Raw genomic sequence first — 19726 nt, 5'->3', positions numbered from 1 at the left:
ATTGCATGTGATCCAGGGAGAGGGAGCCAATTGGACACAAAATTGGCTTGGCAGTAGGTGATAGAGGGTTATTTATCAGACTGGAGGCCTGTGACCAGCAGTATGCCCCAAGGATTGGTGCTGGGTCCATTGTTGTTCATCATTTATATAAACAATTTGAATGAGAATACAGAAGGCATAGTTAATACGTTTCCAAATTTGGTGGTATAATGCACAGTGAAAAAGGTTATCTAAGAGATCAACAGTGTTTTGATCAACTGGGCTAATGGACAGATATGGATCCCTTGAGGTTTGTCCGGAGGGAGGAGGGTAACTTCTTCAGGTTAGGCATCCTTAGAAGAGGCTTCGCAGTGGGGTTAAAATTGAATCAGAGATAGTAGGAACTGCAGATGCTGGAGAATCTGAGACAGCAAGGTGCAGGGCTGGATGAACGCAGCAGGCCAAGCAGCATCATAGGAACAGAGAGGCTGACGTTTCGGGCCTAGACCCTTCATCAGAAAAGGGGGAGGGAGAGAGTGGGAGGCGGATAGAAGAGAGATAGAGGAGAGGATAAGGGAGAGGATAGGTATTCTCTCCTCTATCCCTCTTCTATCCGCCTCCCCCACTCTCCCTATTTATTTCAGAACCCCCTTCCCCTCCCCCTTTTCTGATGAAGGGTCTAGGCCCGAAACGTCAGCCTCTCTGTTCCTATGATGCTGCTTGGCCTGCTGCGTTCAGCCAGCCCTGCACCTTGTTGTCTCAGATTCTCCAGCATCTGCAGTTCCTACTATCTCTAATGGACAGATATGTTCGGTTGTGAGCAGTCGTCATGTGGAAGAAACCATGTTAAGCATCCTGACTAGAATTATGTGATTGGATGAGGCAGCACTTAGGAGGAGGAAGGATGTTATTAAACTGGAGAGGGGACAAAAAAGGATTTACAACGATGTTGTCGACACTGGATGGTTTGAGTTATAAGAACAGGCTGGATAAGCTGGGACTTCCTTCCCTGGAGCATAGGTGGCTGATGGGTGCCTTTATCATGGATTGGTGGGCACTTAGCAGTTGACAATCTCCAAGAGGTAAGGAGCCATCAAGCCTCTCCTTTTGGCCTTGGAGGCCTCCAAACTAATCTTCTGGATCAGATCCATTTCATGCAGCAGGATGACACAACCTGATGGGAAGTGTGCGCTGGTAAACCAGCCCCATTATTCCATAAGCCATCATAAATGTATTCTAAGTGTTCATCTAAAGACCATTCCAATTATATTTTATAAATGAATAAAAAATTCTACGAGCATTGTTTGATAAAATTTTACATATACTCAATTATATAAATTGTGAAAAATACAGATGAAAACATTTAAATCAAAGTTACACTTTCTCATTATACATTGCTACAAAAAAGTTTAAAGATAATTCATAGGTCCTTCATGTTTTGTATCTTTTCCTCCATCCTCCATTTTGAAGTATTAATGGCATTAGAGTCAGTTTAAATCAAGTCTACATCATCAGCACTCAGGAATGTATGCAGGGAAACATCCACTTTGCTCTGTGCAAAAAATTGTAAATTCAGACATCTTGCATCCTATTGTTAATCTCATATGGAATCTCCACCTAGCCAACATTTTACTGTTACAAGTTAGGCTAGAAGAATACACTGTTGGTTTAGTCCCATTACTCCATGAGTCACGACATAAACTAAAATTAGTCTTCCCAATTACTAAATATCAGTTAAACAGCTTATCTAAATCAGGTTTTAAATAAAGTGATCTATCAAGCTGATTTCTTTAGTAAATAAAATTATTGGTTTATTATTAAAACAAAATTTATCCAATGAAGATGCAATAACTGGCTAACATACATTGTTGGTAACAAGGAATTATAAATGTTTATCCCTGTAAATAAACCAAAACATGCACAGGTACGCACGCAGATGCGCGCACACACACACACCTGGGAAAATGAGAAGAATTCTCTGCAAATGTTCCCTTTAAAAATAAACATTTCTGACCATTAGGCTTTAGCTTGAAGACGTAAAGGATAAAGCACAATGTTCTGAAGTTTGTCATTTTAGTCTTCTGACAGGAGGTCAAGTCACTAATCATTATGATTGTCTCCAGAGTCCCAGCAGACACAGCTTGCTCAGGAAATACAACGTTGAAAAGTAAAAACTGAAAGAACTGCGGATGCTGTAAATCAGAAACAAAAACAGAAGTTGCTGGAAAAGCACTGCAGGTATGGCAGAATCTGTGAGCAGACATAAGAGTTAACATTTTGGGTCCAGTGACGACGACACAATGTTGATAAGTCCCTGTAATCACTCTTCTAGAAGAACAAAAATGTTTCACCCTAAACTCTCTAAGTGGGTTCTTTTCATAAATAGGAGGGATCAGCTGGGCAGCCCCTTCTCACGGGCTTTTTTATTATTCTTAATTCATGGTATGCCAATCCTCAATTGCCCTAGAAAAAGTGATGATGAGCTGCCACTATAAACTGCTGCATTACATGAGTGTAAGGACACTGTTGTTAGAAAGGGATTTTGACCCAGCAATAATAAAGAAATGACAATATGGTTTCAAGCCAGGATGGTATGTGGCTTGGAGGGAAATTTTTCAGGTGGTGGTGTTCCCATGCGTCTGTAGCCCTTATTTGACTAGTTGATAGAGGTTGTGGGATTGGAAGGTGCTATTGAAGGAGGCTTGGTGAGTTACTGTAGTCAATCTTTAGATGGTACACACTGACGCTACTGCAATGAAAGGAGTGAATGATAAATGTTGTAGTTGAGGTGCCAATGAACTATTTTGTTCTGAGTGCGTTAGTTTCTTGAATTTGTTGGAATTGTATCCATCCAGACAATTAGAGAGTGTTCCATCACACTCCTGACTTGTGCCTTGTAGATGGTGGACAGGCTTTGGGGAGACATGATGTTACTCGCTGCAAAATTCCTCGCCTCTGACCTGCTGTTGCAGTTATAGTATTTATATGGCTGGTCCAGTTCAGTTTCTGGTCAATGGTAAACTCTGGGATATTGATAGCAAGGACTCAAGCGATGGAAATATCACTGAGTATCAAGGGGCAATGAAGAAGTTTCTCCATTCCCACTGACTAATTTCTTTTAGGGGCTCCTTTGCCATTCTCTGTCATACACTGCCTTGGTGCCAAGGACAGTCATTCTCACCTCGCCTCTCAAGTTCCACTCTTTTGTGCGTTTGGATCAATGCCATAATTACATCAGGAAGTGAATGGCCTGTCAGAACCCAAACTGAGCATCAGTGAGCAGTTTATTCCTTTGCAAGTGGTGCTTGATAGCATCATCTATGACCCTTTTCATCACTTTATTGTTGGGTAAGTGTTAGTGTTGCAGCTATACAAGAGTTTTGCTAGGGGCAAATCCAGTTCTTGAGCACAAGTTATTGTCAAATCCAGCAGCCTTTGCAGTATCCAGTGCCTTTAGCTGTTTTTTGGTATCAAACGAAGTGAGTCAAATTTCTTGAAGACTGGTATCTGTGATGCTGGGACCTCGGGAAGAGGCCAAAATGGATCAGCATTTGGTATTTCTGGGTGAAGATGGTTGAAAATGCTTTAGCCTTGTTTTTTGCACTGACCTACTGGGCTCCCCCATCATTAAGGATGGGAATATTTGTGGAGCTTCCACCACTTGTTAGTTGCTTTATTATCCACCACCATTCACAATTCAATGTGGTGGGACTGCAGAGCTTAGGTCTGAATCATTAGTGTGGGTTCGTCTTACATGCTGCAAATCTGTTTGGCATGCTAGTCCGGTGTTATAGCTTCATCTAGTTGATACAGTCCTTTTGATCCCAAAATGATCAAATGCAATTAGCACTGTTTTTACGTTAGCAACTTATTTTCTTCGTAAATTCCTGTTTTACTAACTGGATGTCCTCCTACATTCCTTTTCTGAACTAAGGTTGATCTGCTGGCTTGATGGTACTGGGGAGCATGCTAGGTCATGACATCACAAATTATGGTTGAATATAATTCTGCTGCTGCTGATAGGCCACAGTGCCTCATGGATACTCGGTTTTGAATTGCTATATGTATTTGAAGTCTATTCCAATTGACGCTGTGATAGTGCTAGTTCTCCAAGTAATTCTAGATACCAAAGCAGTTTCCATCCAATCACAGCAGGGTCTACACCAGAACAAACAGTTAACACCAGTTGTGTGATTTCTAGGAAGCCTTGTTAACATGTGTCCACAATGTAAAGAAACCGCCCCCGCCCCCAACTCCAGGTATTTCCACAAAACTTGAAATAAAATATTATCACAATCCTTCAACTTAAGTCCTCCAAGAAATATTAAACATGAAGCATTTTCATAACATATCTTAAGTACCAGTAATACTGTTACCTTTTCACAACTACGTCCAAAGATGCCTGCAAGTCTAGACCATTTAAACCACCACAAGACTCCAATCATTATACGGTAAACAAGGCTCATATAATACTTACATCTGTTGCAAGCCATATAAGTACTATACCTGATGCCTTTGAAAGCAAAACAATTGTGCCATTGATGGTTCTCAGAACCCCTGATGAATTCAGTCAAGAGGGCAATTAAATACCAGCAATCACCATGGGATTCAAATGGTCATTGTCATATAATGAACTCTGCAATTGAGTTCACGGCACAGGTGCATGAACTGCAAAAACAGGTGGATTATTAGAAATGCTAATAATGTTATGCAACAGTGCAGCTACATTGTTTCCAGCAAACTTACTACCATGTTTCTATGTGACAGCAGTGCTTACCTTTTAAAAGTATTTGACTAGCTGGACACTGCTTTGTGAAATCCTGAAACAATGCACTTAACCACTCAGAATTTATTGGGGCTTTCTGGAAAAACTCAAACTATAATGTTAAGCTTCATAAACTGAGAATATGAATTTCATCCAATTCTGTTGAATGTTCCATCCTAATATGCTAACTTGTTTTTTTCTGTCCATAGACTGTGACCCACAATGTATTTTGCATCATCATCTTTTTTGCTTAAGATTCAAAATCTCAAAAGCAAATCTTGTACAGCCCAAAAACACAAGTGAGACAAGTTTGGTTAATTGGTAATACTTGCCATAACTTCCAAACTTGAAATAATAAAGGTCCACATTGATAATTAGACTTTGCAAGTTTTTTTATTTGCAGAACACCTTCCTTTTGACACATGACAGTATTCTTCAAATCATCTAGTGATATTACAAATTACAGTAACTAATTCCTCAAAAAAAGCTCATAACAGGAACAACTGCAATATTATGGTGCAACAAACTGTATCTATTTTCTACACTAAAATATTGTCAAGGATTAACTTTGAAACTTAGAACAGTAGAAGTCTGCATTTATCTTGCCAATACTGTGGGTGAGGACATCTTGGTACCTGCATAACATGAGGTTATAGAAGCCATTACATTGTAATGTCTCTGCCAGGACCTGACTACTGCATATGTATGACACTGATCAATATAGATGAGTGGATCTGAGCCTTTGATCTATTTCTGCCATTTACTTTGAAATGGCCTGGCCATTTAGGTAAAAGCCTGCAGGGGACAAATTAAAACCTACTTTTACAGAAGTGGCTTGCATCTAAGCTATTACCTACTATCACGTTATGTCAACATTTTATGAAAAGACAGGCATTACCTAACTTTATAAACTACATATTTAGACTTAACATTGGGCAACTTTAGTGTACAAAACAAAACTGAGGAAATCAGAAATGCATTAACAAAGATATGTAAAAATATTGGTTGTTAAAACTACAATTTGTAGTCCATGGCAACATCCCTGAAAGGGCAACATTCACCCTGACCAAGAAAATCTTGTTGGGCAATTTATGGGCAACACAAACAAAAGGTATGGAACGTTAACTGAAATAGTTTCACAGCAACTATTTGTGAAAGATTGTTGTCCTTGGGATAACCTTAAATGGAGATTATAAAAGAGAGGCTCAAATGACATTTTTTCCACATTAGAAGGAATTCTGGTGAGATGCACAATAACAAAATTGACTTTAACCAACAGGTGCAATGATTAATTTTGAATAACTTAAATCCTGGGATATCTAAACTGATTAAAGAACTGGGTGAGATTTTGTCATACAAAGCTCAAAAAGTACAAAGATGTTGATTACACTAAAAATATATACAAGCATCGTAACCCACAGTTGCTAAAAACAGAGAGCCAGTAAGACCATCAATCATTGCACCTCTACATGTAATGCAGCTACTGCAAGGTGTCTGACTACTGTGGTATTATATGCTATGGCTACACGAAGTGTAAAATTGCATCATGGTGAACTATAACTCTAGAATAAAACACATGAATTACAGAACAGCTTGTAACTTTGGCAGTTAACCAACATTCTCTGCTGCTTCAGTAAATAGCCTTGAACCAATCCATATAGTCTTGAACTGTTCTGGGACTGGATACTCCTTCTGCAAAAAGGAAACAAAATTCTGTTAGTAAATTCAATTTCGCACTTGAAATAATTCTGCCAGATAACATTTAAATGACAACAGATTACTAATAATTCTCAGAAGTAAATGGCAGGGGATATAATCATACAGCATAGAAGATGTCTATTTGGCCCCTTTTGCTTCTATGTAAGCTCTTTGAAAGACCTTTCCAGTTAATCCCACTCCCCTGCTCTTCACCTGAAAGCTTGCAAATGTCTCTTTCAAACATATATCCATTTTGTCCCAGCTTTTTGCCTTGGCAGGACTTGGCTGCAGTACATTAATTACTTAAATTTGTATTCTTATATTCTATGACGAGTCCATGGGGATCTTGTTGTGCAGTGGTAGTATCAAGATTCAGAATCGAGTCACACCTGTGGTGTGTCATAACATGTCCGAACAGGTTGATTAGAAATAATTTTATACACTTTGGTGCCTTGTAGGGGGGCATTTGGTACAGTGAGAGTCCCTTCCTCTGGATCATAAGGTTTGGCTTCAGGTCCCATCTGCCACAGCATGTATAAACAGATTGATTAAAAATAATTAAATCACACTGCAGAAATTGGTCTTGGGCCCTTTAATTTGCAATGGAAATACTAAAGTATTAAGTACTTTGCCAAAGCTTCAGGCTCACAAATTGCGAACATGTCTGGTCCTAAACTCCAAAAGTATGCTTCCTATCTTACTCTCAACTGTGCCAATAACCCTTTATTTCCTTCTCCTGAAAGTACAGCAACTACACAAAATGAAGTTCAAAATTAAGTGGAAACAGGGCTGAGATGCTTGGGTTTCGCCTGTCAGATTAGCAGGGTCAGTATTTGGACACTTGTTGCACAAGGTAAAGATTACTCTGAAATGATCTTATCAATGCTTAAAGCATTTCTTTCAAACTCCATTCTATGCTGTTTAGGTGACAGCACTATCTGTTAATTTTAAATAGAATGACATCCCCATTAAAATAGGAAAGAGGCGAACCATGCAAGAGCTCCTCAAGCATAACCAATGCTTATCCAAACCAAAGTAAACAAAATGGAGAAACTAAAGAAAAAAAAAGGTTCATTAGTCACTTTTCATTATCTAGAGGGAATGGAGAACTTACAGATTGTGCACACAATGTTATGTTCAGTCGGCCTGACTGATTGGACTATTGACCTCTTTTTAGTTTTGCATTTCTTTACTTTTCAGTGCCAATGTTCAGAACCGTGGCAATAGCAGAGTACTGACTATACTGTAATTTAGCACAAACTTTAAGCATCAGAAGCTTTCATTGGAACTTGTTTTAAGTCTGAAGTTTTTCTGTTTTCATTTCATGGTGAGTAACTGAGCTCCCCTAAACATAATTTCTTCTGAAAAACTCAACATAGTAATGAAGATCTATGAAAATATTTTTAAAATGGAGAAACTGACAAATTCCAGCCAGTAACTTTGAATTGTAACCACAAACTACTGAGATTTAGTTTACTGTTACATAATATTAGATGCCTAAAGCTATTTTGACAGAAAAATATAAAGTAAAACAATCAGTAGGTTTCTGGATGAAAAGCAGGTTGCATTTTGCACACTGAAGGGGTACATGTTACCAATTCATGCTGTGTCCATACAGCTTTGTGATCCAGGAATGTACATGAGAAATTTGAGATTGTAGGTCAATGTCAGTTTTATATTCAAGACTTTTTAATAGGCACAAAATCTGATGGGGTGAAACAAAATTCTGTACCCCAATTCTGTACATCCTTGACATGAACAAGTGATGACTTGTAAAATCTAAACCCTATTATCCTATATCTGTTAAAAATGGAATTATTGCCTTTAAAATAATCCCTTTGAAGATCTGAGATAAATTTGTTTAACAATAAATTTACATCCTTAAGTATTTTATCAAAAACATAAGTGGTGGTTGCTGTTTATCCGAACATCTTTCCTCGTAAATGTTAATCTTGGAAGGTCTGGGGCTGGATTATGAATAAACCACTGATGAATATTTTTACATTAAACTTCCAAATTTAAGCATCATTTAAAATAAATCTCAACAATTTCCCATTCAAATAAGTTATGTCTCATCTATTTCTTAACTCCTAATTCCGTATCTATAGTCTTATCTTTCCAAAATCTGCCAATCTCAATCTTGAGTTAGTATCCAGTTCCTTTTTAGAAACAGAATTCCAAATACCCTTATACTTTGGATAAGAATCATTTCCTACTTTCACTCCTGAGTGGTCTAGTTCTGATTGTAAACTGGATTTTGTGGCATTTGTTTGACTATAGTCTTTAAATATGGTAGGTGGGATACACTTCCAGGATTCCAATCCCCATTCCTAATGTTGGCAATTTTGACCAGCCTGGAATAAGGGTTTGGATAGTGAGCCCACAAGCTGCACTCCTGATCTGGTCAGCTCCAATGTGAGGGGTAGGCATCTCATTCCCTCCCTGCAATTTTGATAGAGTTGGGCCAGGTACTTTAATACATGTGATTGATGAACCCTAAGTGGATTCATTAAGTATACTCTGGATATGGGAACCTTTTGCAAAGCATGTTCAAAAGGTCTTAAATTATGCTCTCTCCATAGATCCCCTGCATCCTGTATGCTCATTTACCCAATACACTCGATAGCAACATAAGGTGGAATCTTTTGGGTTTTTGGCAAACCGCAAGTTGCTTTGGGTTTTGTGGAGTTATTCTCACCATGCGACCATGTGAGTTTTCTCGCCATATCTTAACCAAATGTATTGCGTTAATTGACATTTCAGGCCTTGTGACGAGAATCATATGCAATCTCAGTACCATCTTATGACGTGCCGCTCTTGGAGCGACTCTCTGTTCAGCAGAGATCCTCCCTAAAACCAACAACCCTCATCAATATGTAATTTTCCAAAACCTACTGCACTTCGCTGACCTGCTCAGCTCTGAAAGGAGTCAGGAGAGATGTTGGAGAAGGCGAAGTTGGCATCGCGCTTCTCTAAGAGGAACCTGTAGGTTCTTGTGCACAGATGATGGAGAGGAGAGGAATCCTTTTCCCAGAAGTCTGGCAGAGAAGGCCAAATCACCGTACCATACTAGCCTAGTCAGAGTCATCTCCAGGGTGAGAAGGACTGTGCAGGAAGAAAGTGAATGACCTTCTGTGCTCTGTCAGAGAATACGCAATACTCTGCACTTTGCTGCCTCACACTTAAAAATCAATTGCACCCACCCCCCACCACTTATATTCTGACATCCCTTCTGCTGCATGAAACATTTGCTCTCATTATCTCCCACACCCATACACCAATGTTGCTCCCTTATTTCTTCAAAACACCTCAGCACCTCTACCCCCAATAAAACCAGCCTTAATAGCCGTGCTACCCACTTGCATCTTATTCTTTTGCCCTTTATGTCATTAAAGGAGAAGACATCTTATAACAGATCGGAACAACGCCTACAGAGTGGGGGTTGCCAGACATCCATGTCCTCACCCACCCTACCAGGAAAGGATGACAGGGACCAGGAAAAGACAGGGACTGCTCCTGCAGAGGTGCAGGTACACCACTGTCCCAACACCCAAGTAAATATCACTTTGTCGTCTCACTGTAAAGGTCACATTTACAAGGAGTCAAGCATTACTACTAGCCAGTGACTGCAACATTTCCTGTCTCTTGTGTTTTACAAGTGCACGCATTGTCCCAAAGACCAGCCTGTCACATAGAGAAAGGTTCCTGGATCTACCCAGATGAGATGATAGAGTCATACAGCACAGAAACTGACCCTTTGGCTCAACTCAACCATGCCAACCAGGTTTCCTAAACTAATCTAGTCCCATTTGCCTGCATTTGGCCGACATCCCTCGAAACCTTTCCTATACATGTACCTGTCCAAACGTCTTTTAAATGTTGTAATTTGCTGAGGGAATTGGAAGGATCATCATCAAGACTACTTCCTGGATCCACAAGCAGCATGGACAATGACATTTCAGTGGGCTTCATCAGCGTGCACACCAACAGCTCCACAGATGAGTGAGGAAGGAACTCCCAAGCCATTGGCAATCAGAACACTGCCGGAGACCAGATACATGCTTAGCCCTTAGCAAGAGATGGCGTGGTCTTGGTGATGAGGGACTTCATCCAGAAGCTTAGGGAAAAGCAGCAGTGGCTGGCAGGCATACAGGAGGCACTGGCCCTCATAATGGAGAAGCAGTAGCGATGCAGTAGTCTGTCGATGCACTGCCTGTCATTGCTCAGATGCTGCACCAGTGTAGCCAGCCCAATTTCCGACTGTCCACGTCCATAGACAGGTTAGCAGCTGTCATCAAGACACAGGCCCAGCACCCTCTGGGGCTACTGGTGAGTAGCCAACACCTGATTTCCATCAACCCAGGACTAAAGGCAGAACAAAAGTGGGCTTAGGAGTCTAGAGCCTCATCCAGGTGCCCCATCCTCACACAGAGACAGGATGGAGCCAGGTGGCCCCCAGGTGGAGTCACACAAAAGCCCTTCAACAGTTTCCATTGAGGAGACTGCAGAATTAGCTGGGCTCTCAAACTTCATGTGCCTGTCCTCCTCCGACTGTTGAAGTTCCAGCTGAGATGAGTTAACTTGCCTCTGGCATATTTGGCCTTACCAGACCAAAACGCTCTCCCACCCCACCCACGCACCCCCCCCCCACCGCCCCGAGGATCACCCAATAATGCCTCCAGGGTCAACAGGGTCCACTATGGATTGTGCCCTGCTCTGCAATTTGTCCATGGGTAAGATGGAGGTCGTTTGGAAGACGCAATGAGTTGAATGCACCAAGAACCTGGTCTGGGTTCCATGTTTAGTTTTCCTGACAGTAAGTTTGTACGGCAAGTTTGGTAAGATTGGGTCCATGGTCAGTTGGGCTGTTAACAAGGCATTTAACATGCAATGATAGCGTCAATTAGGAACTTGACGCTGACTAGTGAGAATCTCATCACACCACTTGAGAAAAGGGTACCAGATGTGGCGAGATGATTCAACATCGAGATCGGACCTTGCCAGAAATCTTGCCTAATTCTATCAGGCATCTTGCATAACCCACGCCTTTCAGAGCCTGGTAAGCTATGTTAGAAAAATAGCAAGTCATGAAAGACAATTCAAAAAAAGGACTCATTCAAAAAAAGGACTCATTCAAAAATAAATTGAGACAAGTTTTTCTTGAAACCCAGAGAAGTGTCAATCACTCGGAGACATTAAAGTATCAATAACAAAAGCTTTACCTCACTTCACATCTCTCAGCTTCAACCAAACAAATAAATAGATATTGAAGGAAACAGTTCAGAGAAAGAATAAATAATTATAACTTCATAAAAACAGCAATCAAATGCTCCACTTGCACCTTTGAGAACGGCTCCTCCAAGAAAATTCATTTGTCAATCTTTGGGCTCAAACAAACATTCACAATAAGGCCATCTGTGAACTATACTAACAGGCACAGGTAGTCAGCTGTTTCTCAAGATGACTGCCTCACCAACTGCTGGTTGAATACTAGTGGTGCCAGGATGAGGTCCTTAAATGGTCATCAGTTGGTGTGAATGCAGGACGATTGATGGGAAGGCCATCCCCGTCCCTAACTTGACCAAGGCCTATTCTCCTGCCTGATTAAATGGCTCCACCTCTAAACTTGCCTTGGGAGTGGACGTTAAATTTCACTCCAGTGCATTAAGGGTTTGTCCAGGGATTTCCTACAGAACCCAGTTGATAGATACATGGGTAAGCAGGCCTCGCCTTACGTTTTAAGTTCTACATTGGATAATTACATTTTTCTCTAAAATGATTAATTAAAAATACTGTTCTTTTTGTTTTTAGATCAAAATCAAAATGCCTCAAATTAAATCAACTAACAGTTTCTGTGTCACTGTAAGTTGGGAATCTCATTTACTGAAATATCCTGATTATGTATCTGAATGGCCAGAATATGCCTTACTGAGGGAACAGCTGTAAAGATAACTACATTATGTACAAGAACTTACAATTGATTAAGGGCTGCATGGACCTCAAAATGGATAAATAGAACTTTATTATCAGTTTTCATCAAGTGAACTTGTTTGTTTTAATGCAGGCAGTGTATACTCTGACACCCTAAATGAGCATGTGTAACAAATTTGACCAATAAACACAGTCTTTTGGGAAAAGGAACAAACATTTAATTCAGTACTTTATGTACAGAACTTTGCATCTTGGGAACTCAGCGACATGCTTTTAATGACACCCTGTAACCAGGAGGACAGTAGCCAAAAAAATACCCTCAAAGAGTTTAATCTGGAACCCTTTGTAATGTCAGAACCTGAAAATAAAGATATCAAGAAACACAAAACATTAAATGTTTATAACTTACATAATCATCATCCTGAGGAATTAGAACATTCATTTCAGAAGACTTGGCACTGATAATCTCACATCCTAAAGACTCTTCACTGAGGTATATGTGACATCCCTCGGTCTTATTTATAGATACAGTAGGTACTTTGCCCATGACCTGAAAAGCGGTACATAAAATAGTTTATAATCCAGCTGTAAGTTAGCAGCTTTAAAAATCACTAGCTGTTAAAAAGGGTGGCAGAAGATGTAATTGGTTGAATGAAAAGAAACAAAGGTTAATGGCTAATGGAAGTTTTTCAACATGGATGAAGGTTTGCAGCAGAGTTCCCTTGGGTTCAGTGCTTCCATTTCCTGCTGTATATTAATGACCTAGACTTTGACGTACATGGCACAATCAAAGTTTGCAGATGTTAAGGAACTGGGAAGTATTGTGAACTGTGGTGAGGACATTGCAAAATTTCAACAAGTGCCAGATGAAGTCCAATGCAGAGAAATATATTGTGATTCATTTGCTAGGAAGAACACAGGAAGACAATATAAAATAAAAAGCACAATTCTAAAAGGAATGCAGGAGCAAATAGACCTGGGTATATATCTGCATAAGTCGTTGAAAGTGGTATGACAGGTTGAGAGAAGGTATATTGAACTTGTACAATATACTGGATTAGGTATAGTTGGAGTACTGCGTCCACTTTTAGGTGCCACACTTTAAGATGCATGTTTAGACATTGGAGAGGGTGCATTCATAAAGTAAAGATAGAATGGAGAAACTAGGACTCTTTGCCTTGAAGAGAAGAAAGCTGAGAAGAGTTTTGAGATATTCAAATTCATTATGAGTATGGATAAGAGTACGTTAAGGGAAACTGTTTTCATGAAAGAATTATGAACAAGATGAAAGTAAAACTAAAATTAGTAAATTAGTAAAACTAGTGAATGGTTAGGGCCTGAAATTCATTTTCTGTCAGTGTAGTGGAGCTAAGATCAATAGATTCATTCAAAAGGGATTTTCACTGTTACCTGAAAAGGATGATTGTACTGTGTTTTGCAGAGAAGGCAAGCGAATGGCATTAAGCAAATTGCTCATTTGAAGCATCAGTGTGGACACGGTGGGCTGATTGGCCTCCTGTGTGTAACAATTCTATGATTCTGTGCGTAGCAACAAATTCAATATTTTTCAAATAAAGAAAATTATGTATTTAGTAGTGATTACAGGTCCATTTGCTCCTGTTAAACTTTGGGGTGTAGTTGAGTGAGATATTGTAGCAAGGTGAATGAACTTGATTCTGGGGACTGGAAAACTTCTTTCAGAATTACAAACTACAAAGAGACATGTATTCAATTCAGGCCACAGTTTACTCTCTAGCGCTCACTTTTGTTCACATCAAATGGATTTGGGTATGAATGGTAACATGTATGATTTTGCCATGTCCAGAGAAGATGTGATTTGGATCATGATCAATCACCCAACTTTGCACGCTCAAATTTCTGACTGGCACTTCTGTTGGGCAATGCTCCCTGACAGCAGAGCACACACGTAATATTATCCCTTTAGAGCCTGCTTGCTGTTAGCTCAGTGAGTTGTGTTCTGGATATTGACAGCATGCGGTCAAGGCACATCTTATATTAAACATATCAAAATTAACTACTGGTTTTTTTATTTATATAAATTCACTATGTGGGATGTATGGTACAATTAAAACACTCACATCAACGTTACAATAGAAATGGTATGCACAATGCCTGTTGTGTGAATTTCCAATATTAAGGGAACATGCCTGTCACAGATTTCTCCTGCCTATTACATAAAGTAGTTGCTATGCAAGGGTAAATAGACTGTTTTATCTTAATGTTTTATTTTTAATATATTCACTTAGTCATTTTGGATCTTCTCCAATTCTTTTTAAAAAATCTACTAAGTAATTCCTTAGAACATCTTCTTCAAACGGTTACAGTTGGAGGGGGGGAGAAATGTGCAAAAGACCACAAGACATAGAAGCAGAACATTTGGCCCATTAAGTCTGCTCCATCATTCAATGAGATCATGGCTGATCCGAGAATCCTAAACTGCATTTTCCTGCCTTTCCTTCATAATTCTTGACTCCCTTACTGATTGAAAATCTGTGAATCTCAACCTTGCAAATATTTAATGACCCATTCTACAGCCCTCTGTGGCAAAGAATTCACAGTAACTACCCTCAGAGATGAAATTGCTCGCCGTCTCTGTCTTAAATGGGCAATCCCTTACTCTGAGATTATGCCCTTTGGTCCTAGATTCTCCCACAAGAGGAAAGGACTTGTCAAACTTTACAAGAATCTTAAAATGATTCAATAAGATTGCATTTTATTCTTCTAAACTCCAATCAGTATAGACCCAACCTCTCCTCATAAGAAAATCCCTTAATGACTGGGGTACACACGGTAAATCTTCATTGACTGTCTCTAATGCGAGTTTATCTTTCCTTAGAGAAGAGTACCAAAACTGTTCACAGTATTCTAGGCATGGTCTAACTAGTACCTTAGTATAGTGTTAGCAAGACTTCTCTATTTTTATGTTCCAATCCCTTTGAAATAAATGCCACCAGTCCATTCACCTTCCTTATTACTTGCTGACAACTATGCTAGCTATTTGCTTTATGCATGAGGCCACCCCCCACCCCAACATCGCTCTGTGCTGTAGCCTCCTGCAGTCTTTTTCCATTAAAATAATATTCAGCTCCTTTATCCTTCCTGCCAAAGTGCACAATCTCACATTTTCCCATACTATATTCCATTTGCCAAATTTTTGACAACTCAACTTAACCTGTTCCCTCTGCAGACCCTGTGTGCCGTCTTTACCACTTGCCTTCCCACCTATTTTTGTATTATGTGCAAACTTGGCAACAGTACATTCACTTCGAAGACATTAAGATACATGGTAAATAAATGAGGCCCTAGCATAAGTTCCTGTTGCCCTCCACTGGTTAAAGGTTTCTGTCCTGAAAATGCCCTCCTCATCTTAATTCTCTGTCTTTGATTAGTTAACCAATCCTCTATCTATTCTAATAAACTACCCCCAATGTTATGAGCTATGTTTTTTATCACACAGCCTTATGTGGGATACCTAATTGAAGACGTTTTGGAAATCCAAACATATCAGAATCACAGAATCCCCTACAGTGTGGAAGAAGGCCATTCACCCCATCAAGTCCACACCGACCTTCCAAAGAGCATCCCACCCAGATCCAACACCCTATCATATCCTGTAACCCCAATTTACCATGGCTAATCCACGTAACCTACACATCCCTGGACACTATGGCCAATCCACCTCACCTGCACATTATTGGACTGTGGCAGGAAACCGGAGCACCCAGAGGAAATCCACACAGACACAGGGAGAATGTGTAAACTCCACACAGACAGTCACCCAAGGGTGGAATCAAACCCAGTGCGGAGAAGCAGCAGTGCTAAGCACTTAGCCACTGTGCTGCACCACTGCTCAGCCACCATGCCATCTCATCTACTGGTTCCACTTTATCTATCCTACTTCGTACCTCCTCAAAAGAATTCTAATAACTTTTTCAGGCATGATTTCCCCTTCATGAAGTCATGTTGACTCTGCTTCTTTATGTATTTCTAAATGCTCTGCTATTACATCCTTTAAAATAAACTCTAATGTTTCCTAATTACAGATGCTAAGGTAACTGACGCATACTTATCTGTTTGTCCACTCTTTCAACCCTTTTGAATCAGGATGTTACATTGTCAGTTTTCCAATCCTCTGGGATTTCTCCAGAATCACAGAAGTGATACCTCAGTGCAGGAGGAGGCCATTTGGCCTATTATTGCTGCACCAGCTTGTTAAATAAATGTCATTACCAAGTGCCAAACTTCTGCTTTTTCCTCATACTTTTGCACATTGGATAATTATTTAAATTAAAAAAATGCCCTCTTAAAGGCCTCAATTGAACCTGTCTTCAGCACACTTCCAGGCCAGTACATTCCATACCGTGACCACTCACTGAGTGGGCAAGTTCTTCCTCACTTCACCCTTCTTCTTTTGCAGATCTCTTTAAATCTATGCCGTCTTGTTCTCACCCCTTGTTTATTTCTAAACTCCACCCAAATGGCCTCATTTGAAGATCCTTCTAGGATGTCCTTTCTCATTTCTGCAGTGATGGTTTCCTTTATCAATAATGCAATGCCCCCACATCTCTTACTTCCCACCCATTGCGCCTGAAACTTTTATACCCTGGAATGTTGAGTTGCCAGTCCTGTCCTTCATTCAACAATATCAGTTCTAGATTTGTTTGTTCTACTTTTCCCATTTGTGGGAATATACCTTAGCTGTACCCAAACCATCTTTTAAGGTAGCCCATTGTTCAGTTAATGTTTTTTCCCTACAACCTTTCATTCCAGTCAATCCTGCCCAGCTCTGTTCTTGACACACTGAAGTCCACGCTGTATCAGTTCATTTTTTTCACTCTAGATTGTCGCATGTCATTTCTCCACCATCAGCCTGAACTTTATGATATGATCATTGTCTCCTAAGCGTTCCCTGACTGACACGTGACTTACTTGGCCCACTTCATTTCTAAGAGCCAGGTCCAACAGTGCATCGTTTCTTGTTGGATTAGAAACATACTGTTGTAGGAAGCTCCACTGTATGCAGTCCTGGAACACTTGACCCTTGCTGCCCCACACACTACAAGTATCCCAGTCTCCCATAACAACTACCCTATAATGTTGGCATCTCTGTAATATCCCTGCAGATTTGTTCCTCTAGAATCTAAGGAATGTAAATGCATCCACTATCTCTGTATCCAGCCTTTTAATATACTGGGATGCAACCCAGTTTCCTTAATACTTTTTCTTGAGTGATGGTTATTGTGTTTATTTCCTGGCCCCACTTTTGTCTTGATTATTTAGTATTTTTGGAAAGCTATTAGGGACTTCTGTCATGAAACATGAAGAAAAATATTCAACTCCTCTGCCATTTCCTGGTTACTTATTATTTCTCCAGCCTAATTCTCTAACAAGCTATGTTCAGTTTGGTCTCTCTTTCTTTTTATATAGTTAAAGAATCTTGTACTATTCTTTTTAAATATTACTTGCTAGTTTAGCATCAAAATATAATTTTTCCAACTTCATTATATTTTGATCATCTTTTGTTGGCTTTTAAAACTTTGACAATCCTCTGGCTTACCACTAATCTTTGGCACATTTTATGTTCTTTCTTTCAATGTGATAATTGTTTACTTCTTCCACTAGTCTCAATATATATCATCTATTTTACAATTATTGAAAAAGTTATATCCTTGAGCCATGTATAGGAGGCTATTGCTTAGGTTATATTTCAGCTGATTCCTCCTGTCACCAATGACAAAACCAGAAACTGAATGCAAGACGATTTACTTTATGAAGGAGAAAACATCTGGCTCAATATAACTGGCAGACTTACATCATCATTAAAATGGGAAAGCAGCCACAAACGCCTAAACATTTGAAATAATTTATCAGCAATAAGCTTCAAAAAGTGGGCCACAATTGCAAATTTATGGTAAATAATTTTGAGAAGCAGGTCACGATCACAATGTCAATCCATTAACAGATTTGAACTGTGATTACAAGTAAAAGATGAAGGAATCTTTATTGATCCCAACAGATTGGATTAACCAGGGAGAAATAACCGCAGTATTGCAGCTCACTAATCATGATAAACCATTATGTTTCATTCCAATAATGGACAAATTGAATGCACCAACTCAAACCTGTAACTAATATTAACATGAATCTCATTTACTTTGCTGCAAATGATTACAAAATCAAACAAATTTGTATAAATTCTGTAATTTAGATAATTTAGCACTCTCAAACACTGGAAATTGCTGATGTTTTTGAAAATTATTTGTTACCTGAACTTGCACATCTCTGGAATTGATTATTTCAACTATTCCCACCACATTGTCAAACACAAGGCCAAGCTTTTTACAAGAATCTGAAATGTAAAATAATATATATATAAATATTCAGAAACAAGCTATGGGTGTGTAAATAAAAAGCAATGGAACTTCATCATCATAAAAATGGAATAAAGCTTAAACATTTGAAACAACTTATCAGAACTCAGTTTTAAAGAGTGGGCCACGATTAAAAACTTGAAACTATTTTCAAAAAACAATATTGATCGGCAACTTATTTTGAGAAGCAGGTTACTACTGCAATCCTGATTTATAAAACAGCATGACAGCTATTGTGTAATTTGAATCATTTCCATCAGCTACTTAACACTTTGGTAGTGACCTATGTACTTACCAATTGTAATGGAATTGACTTTGCCTTGGATTTTCAGTGTAGAGTTGCTGCATTTATAGACATAAACAACATGCTTCAGTTCAGTCTCAGAAATGACAATATTGTCATTATTTTCCTGGTATTCCTGGGATAAAAGTAATAGAACAATTAGCTGGAAATTAAATATAAAAAAATTCCACAGATATAGAGGGGTGAAAATTGGTTATGACTTATTTTTTGGTTCACAACTAATGGTACAGCCACAGCACAAACTGTCCCAAACTAGTTTGCATTCTATTTGTTGTACTTCACAGAAAAGTTCAGCATTCTACTAAGCAGAACATAGTGCTACTTATCCTGCTGGTAGCTGCCTAAAATTTCCCAGAATGGGGATGTTCAAGCAGCAGTGGAAGGGATAAGGGAGACTGTGGGCTCAGCAGTGTCTAAGGGAGACGCTCTTCCACAGCCGGTTCCAGAGAACATTAACATTTTGAATATTTTAGTCTGAAACTAATGTTTGTTTTTTGGGGTAGGTCACTGGGGACGGCTATACCAACTTCTCAAGATTTCCAAGCAAAGAAGGCTGGGCTCCTGTGCTGATCGATCAAATCAATTTCTGCAAAACAGCCAGAGTTACTGGCACCCCACTTACAAATATAAACAGAATAACACCTGTTTTATGTGGCC

At 39.4% G+C, this 19726-nt stretch overlaps 1 protein-coding gene and 1 long non-coding RNA gene across 7 annotated transcripts in view; one reads left to right on the top strand and one right to left on the bottom strand.

Moving 5' to 3' along the window:
* The window catches only part of LOC125485946, a 71780-nt gene that overhangs the window by 6363 nt on the left and 45691 nt on the right, over positions 1-19726 (top strand). The window contains exons 1-3 of one of the 4 annotated variants that reach the window (XR_007264661.1): positions 9035-9151; positions 9838-9996; positions 12254-12304. The exons of the other annotated variants lie outside the window; for them this stretch is intronic. This is a non-coding gene — a long non-coding RNA (uncharacterized LOC125485946). Of the gene's footprint in view, positions 1-9034; positions 9152-9837; positions 9997-12253; positions 12305-19726 lie in introns of those variants that run through there. 4 annotated transcript variants of the gene reach the window in all.
* Positions 5119-19726, bottom strand: part of cap2 (cyclase associated actin cytoskeleton regulatory protein 2) — a 207300-nt gene continuing 192692 nt past the window's right edge. For all 3 annotated transcript variants that reach the window (XM_048611444.1, XM_048611449.1, XM_048611454.1), the window contains 4 exons: positions 19061-19184; positions 18661-18743; positions 12783-12923; positions 5119-6436 (listed from right to left, as the gene is read on the bottom strand). In XM_048611444.1, coding sequence (XP_048467401.1) covers positions 6353-6436; positions 12783-12923; positions 18661-18743; positions 19061-19184 — 432 coding nt within the window. In that variant the 3' untranslated portion in view covers positions 5119-6352. The remainder of the gene's footprint in view (positions 6437-12782; positions 12924-18660; positions 18744-19060; positions 19185-19726) is intronic.

The sequence above is a fragment of the Rhincodon typus genome, chromosome 2, assembly GCF_021869965.1.
Source record: "Rhincodon typus isolate 14 chromosome 2, sRhiTyp1.1, whole genome shotgun sequence".
Lineage (NCBI taxonomy): Eukaryota > Metazoa > Chordata > Chondrichthyes > Orectolobiformes > Rhincodontidae > Rhincodon > Rhincodon typus.
This window is presented reverse-complemented; position numbering and strand designations above follow the sequence as displayed.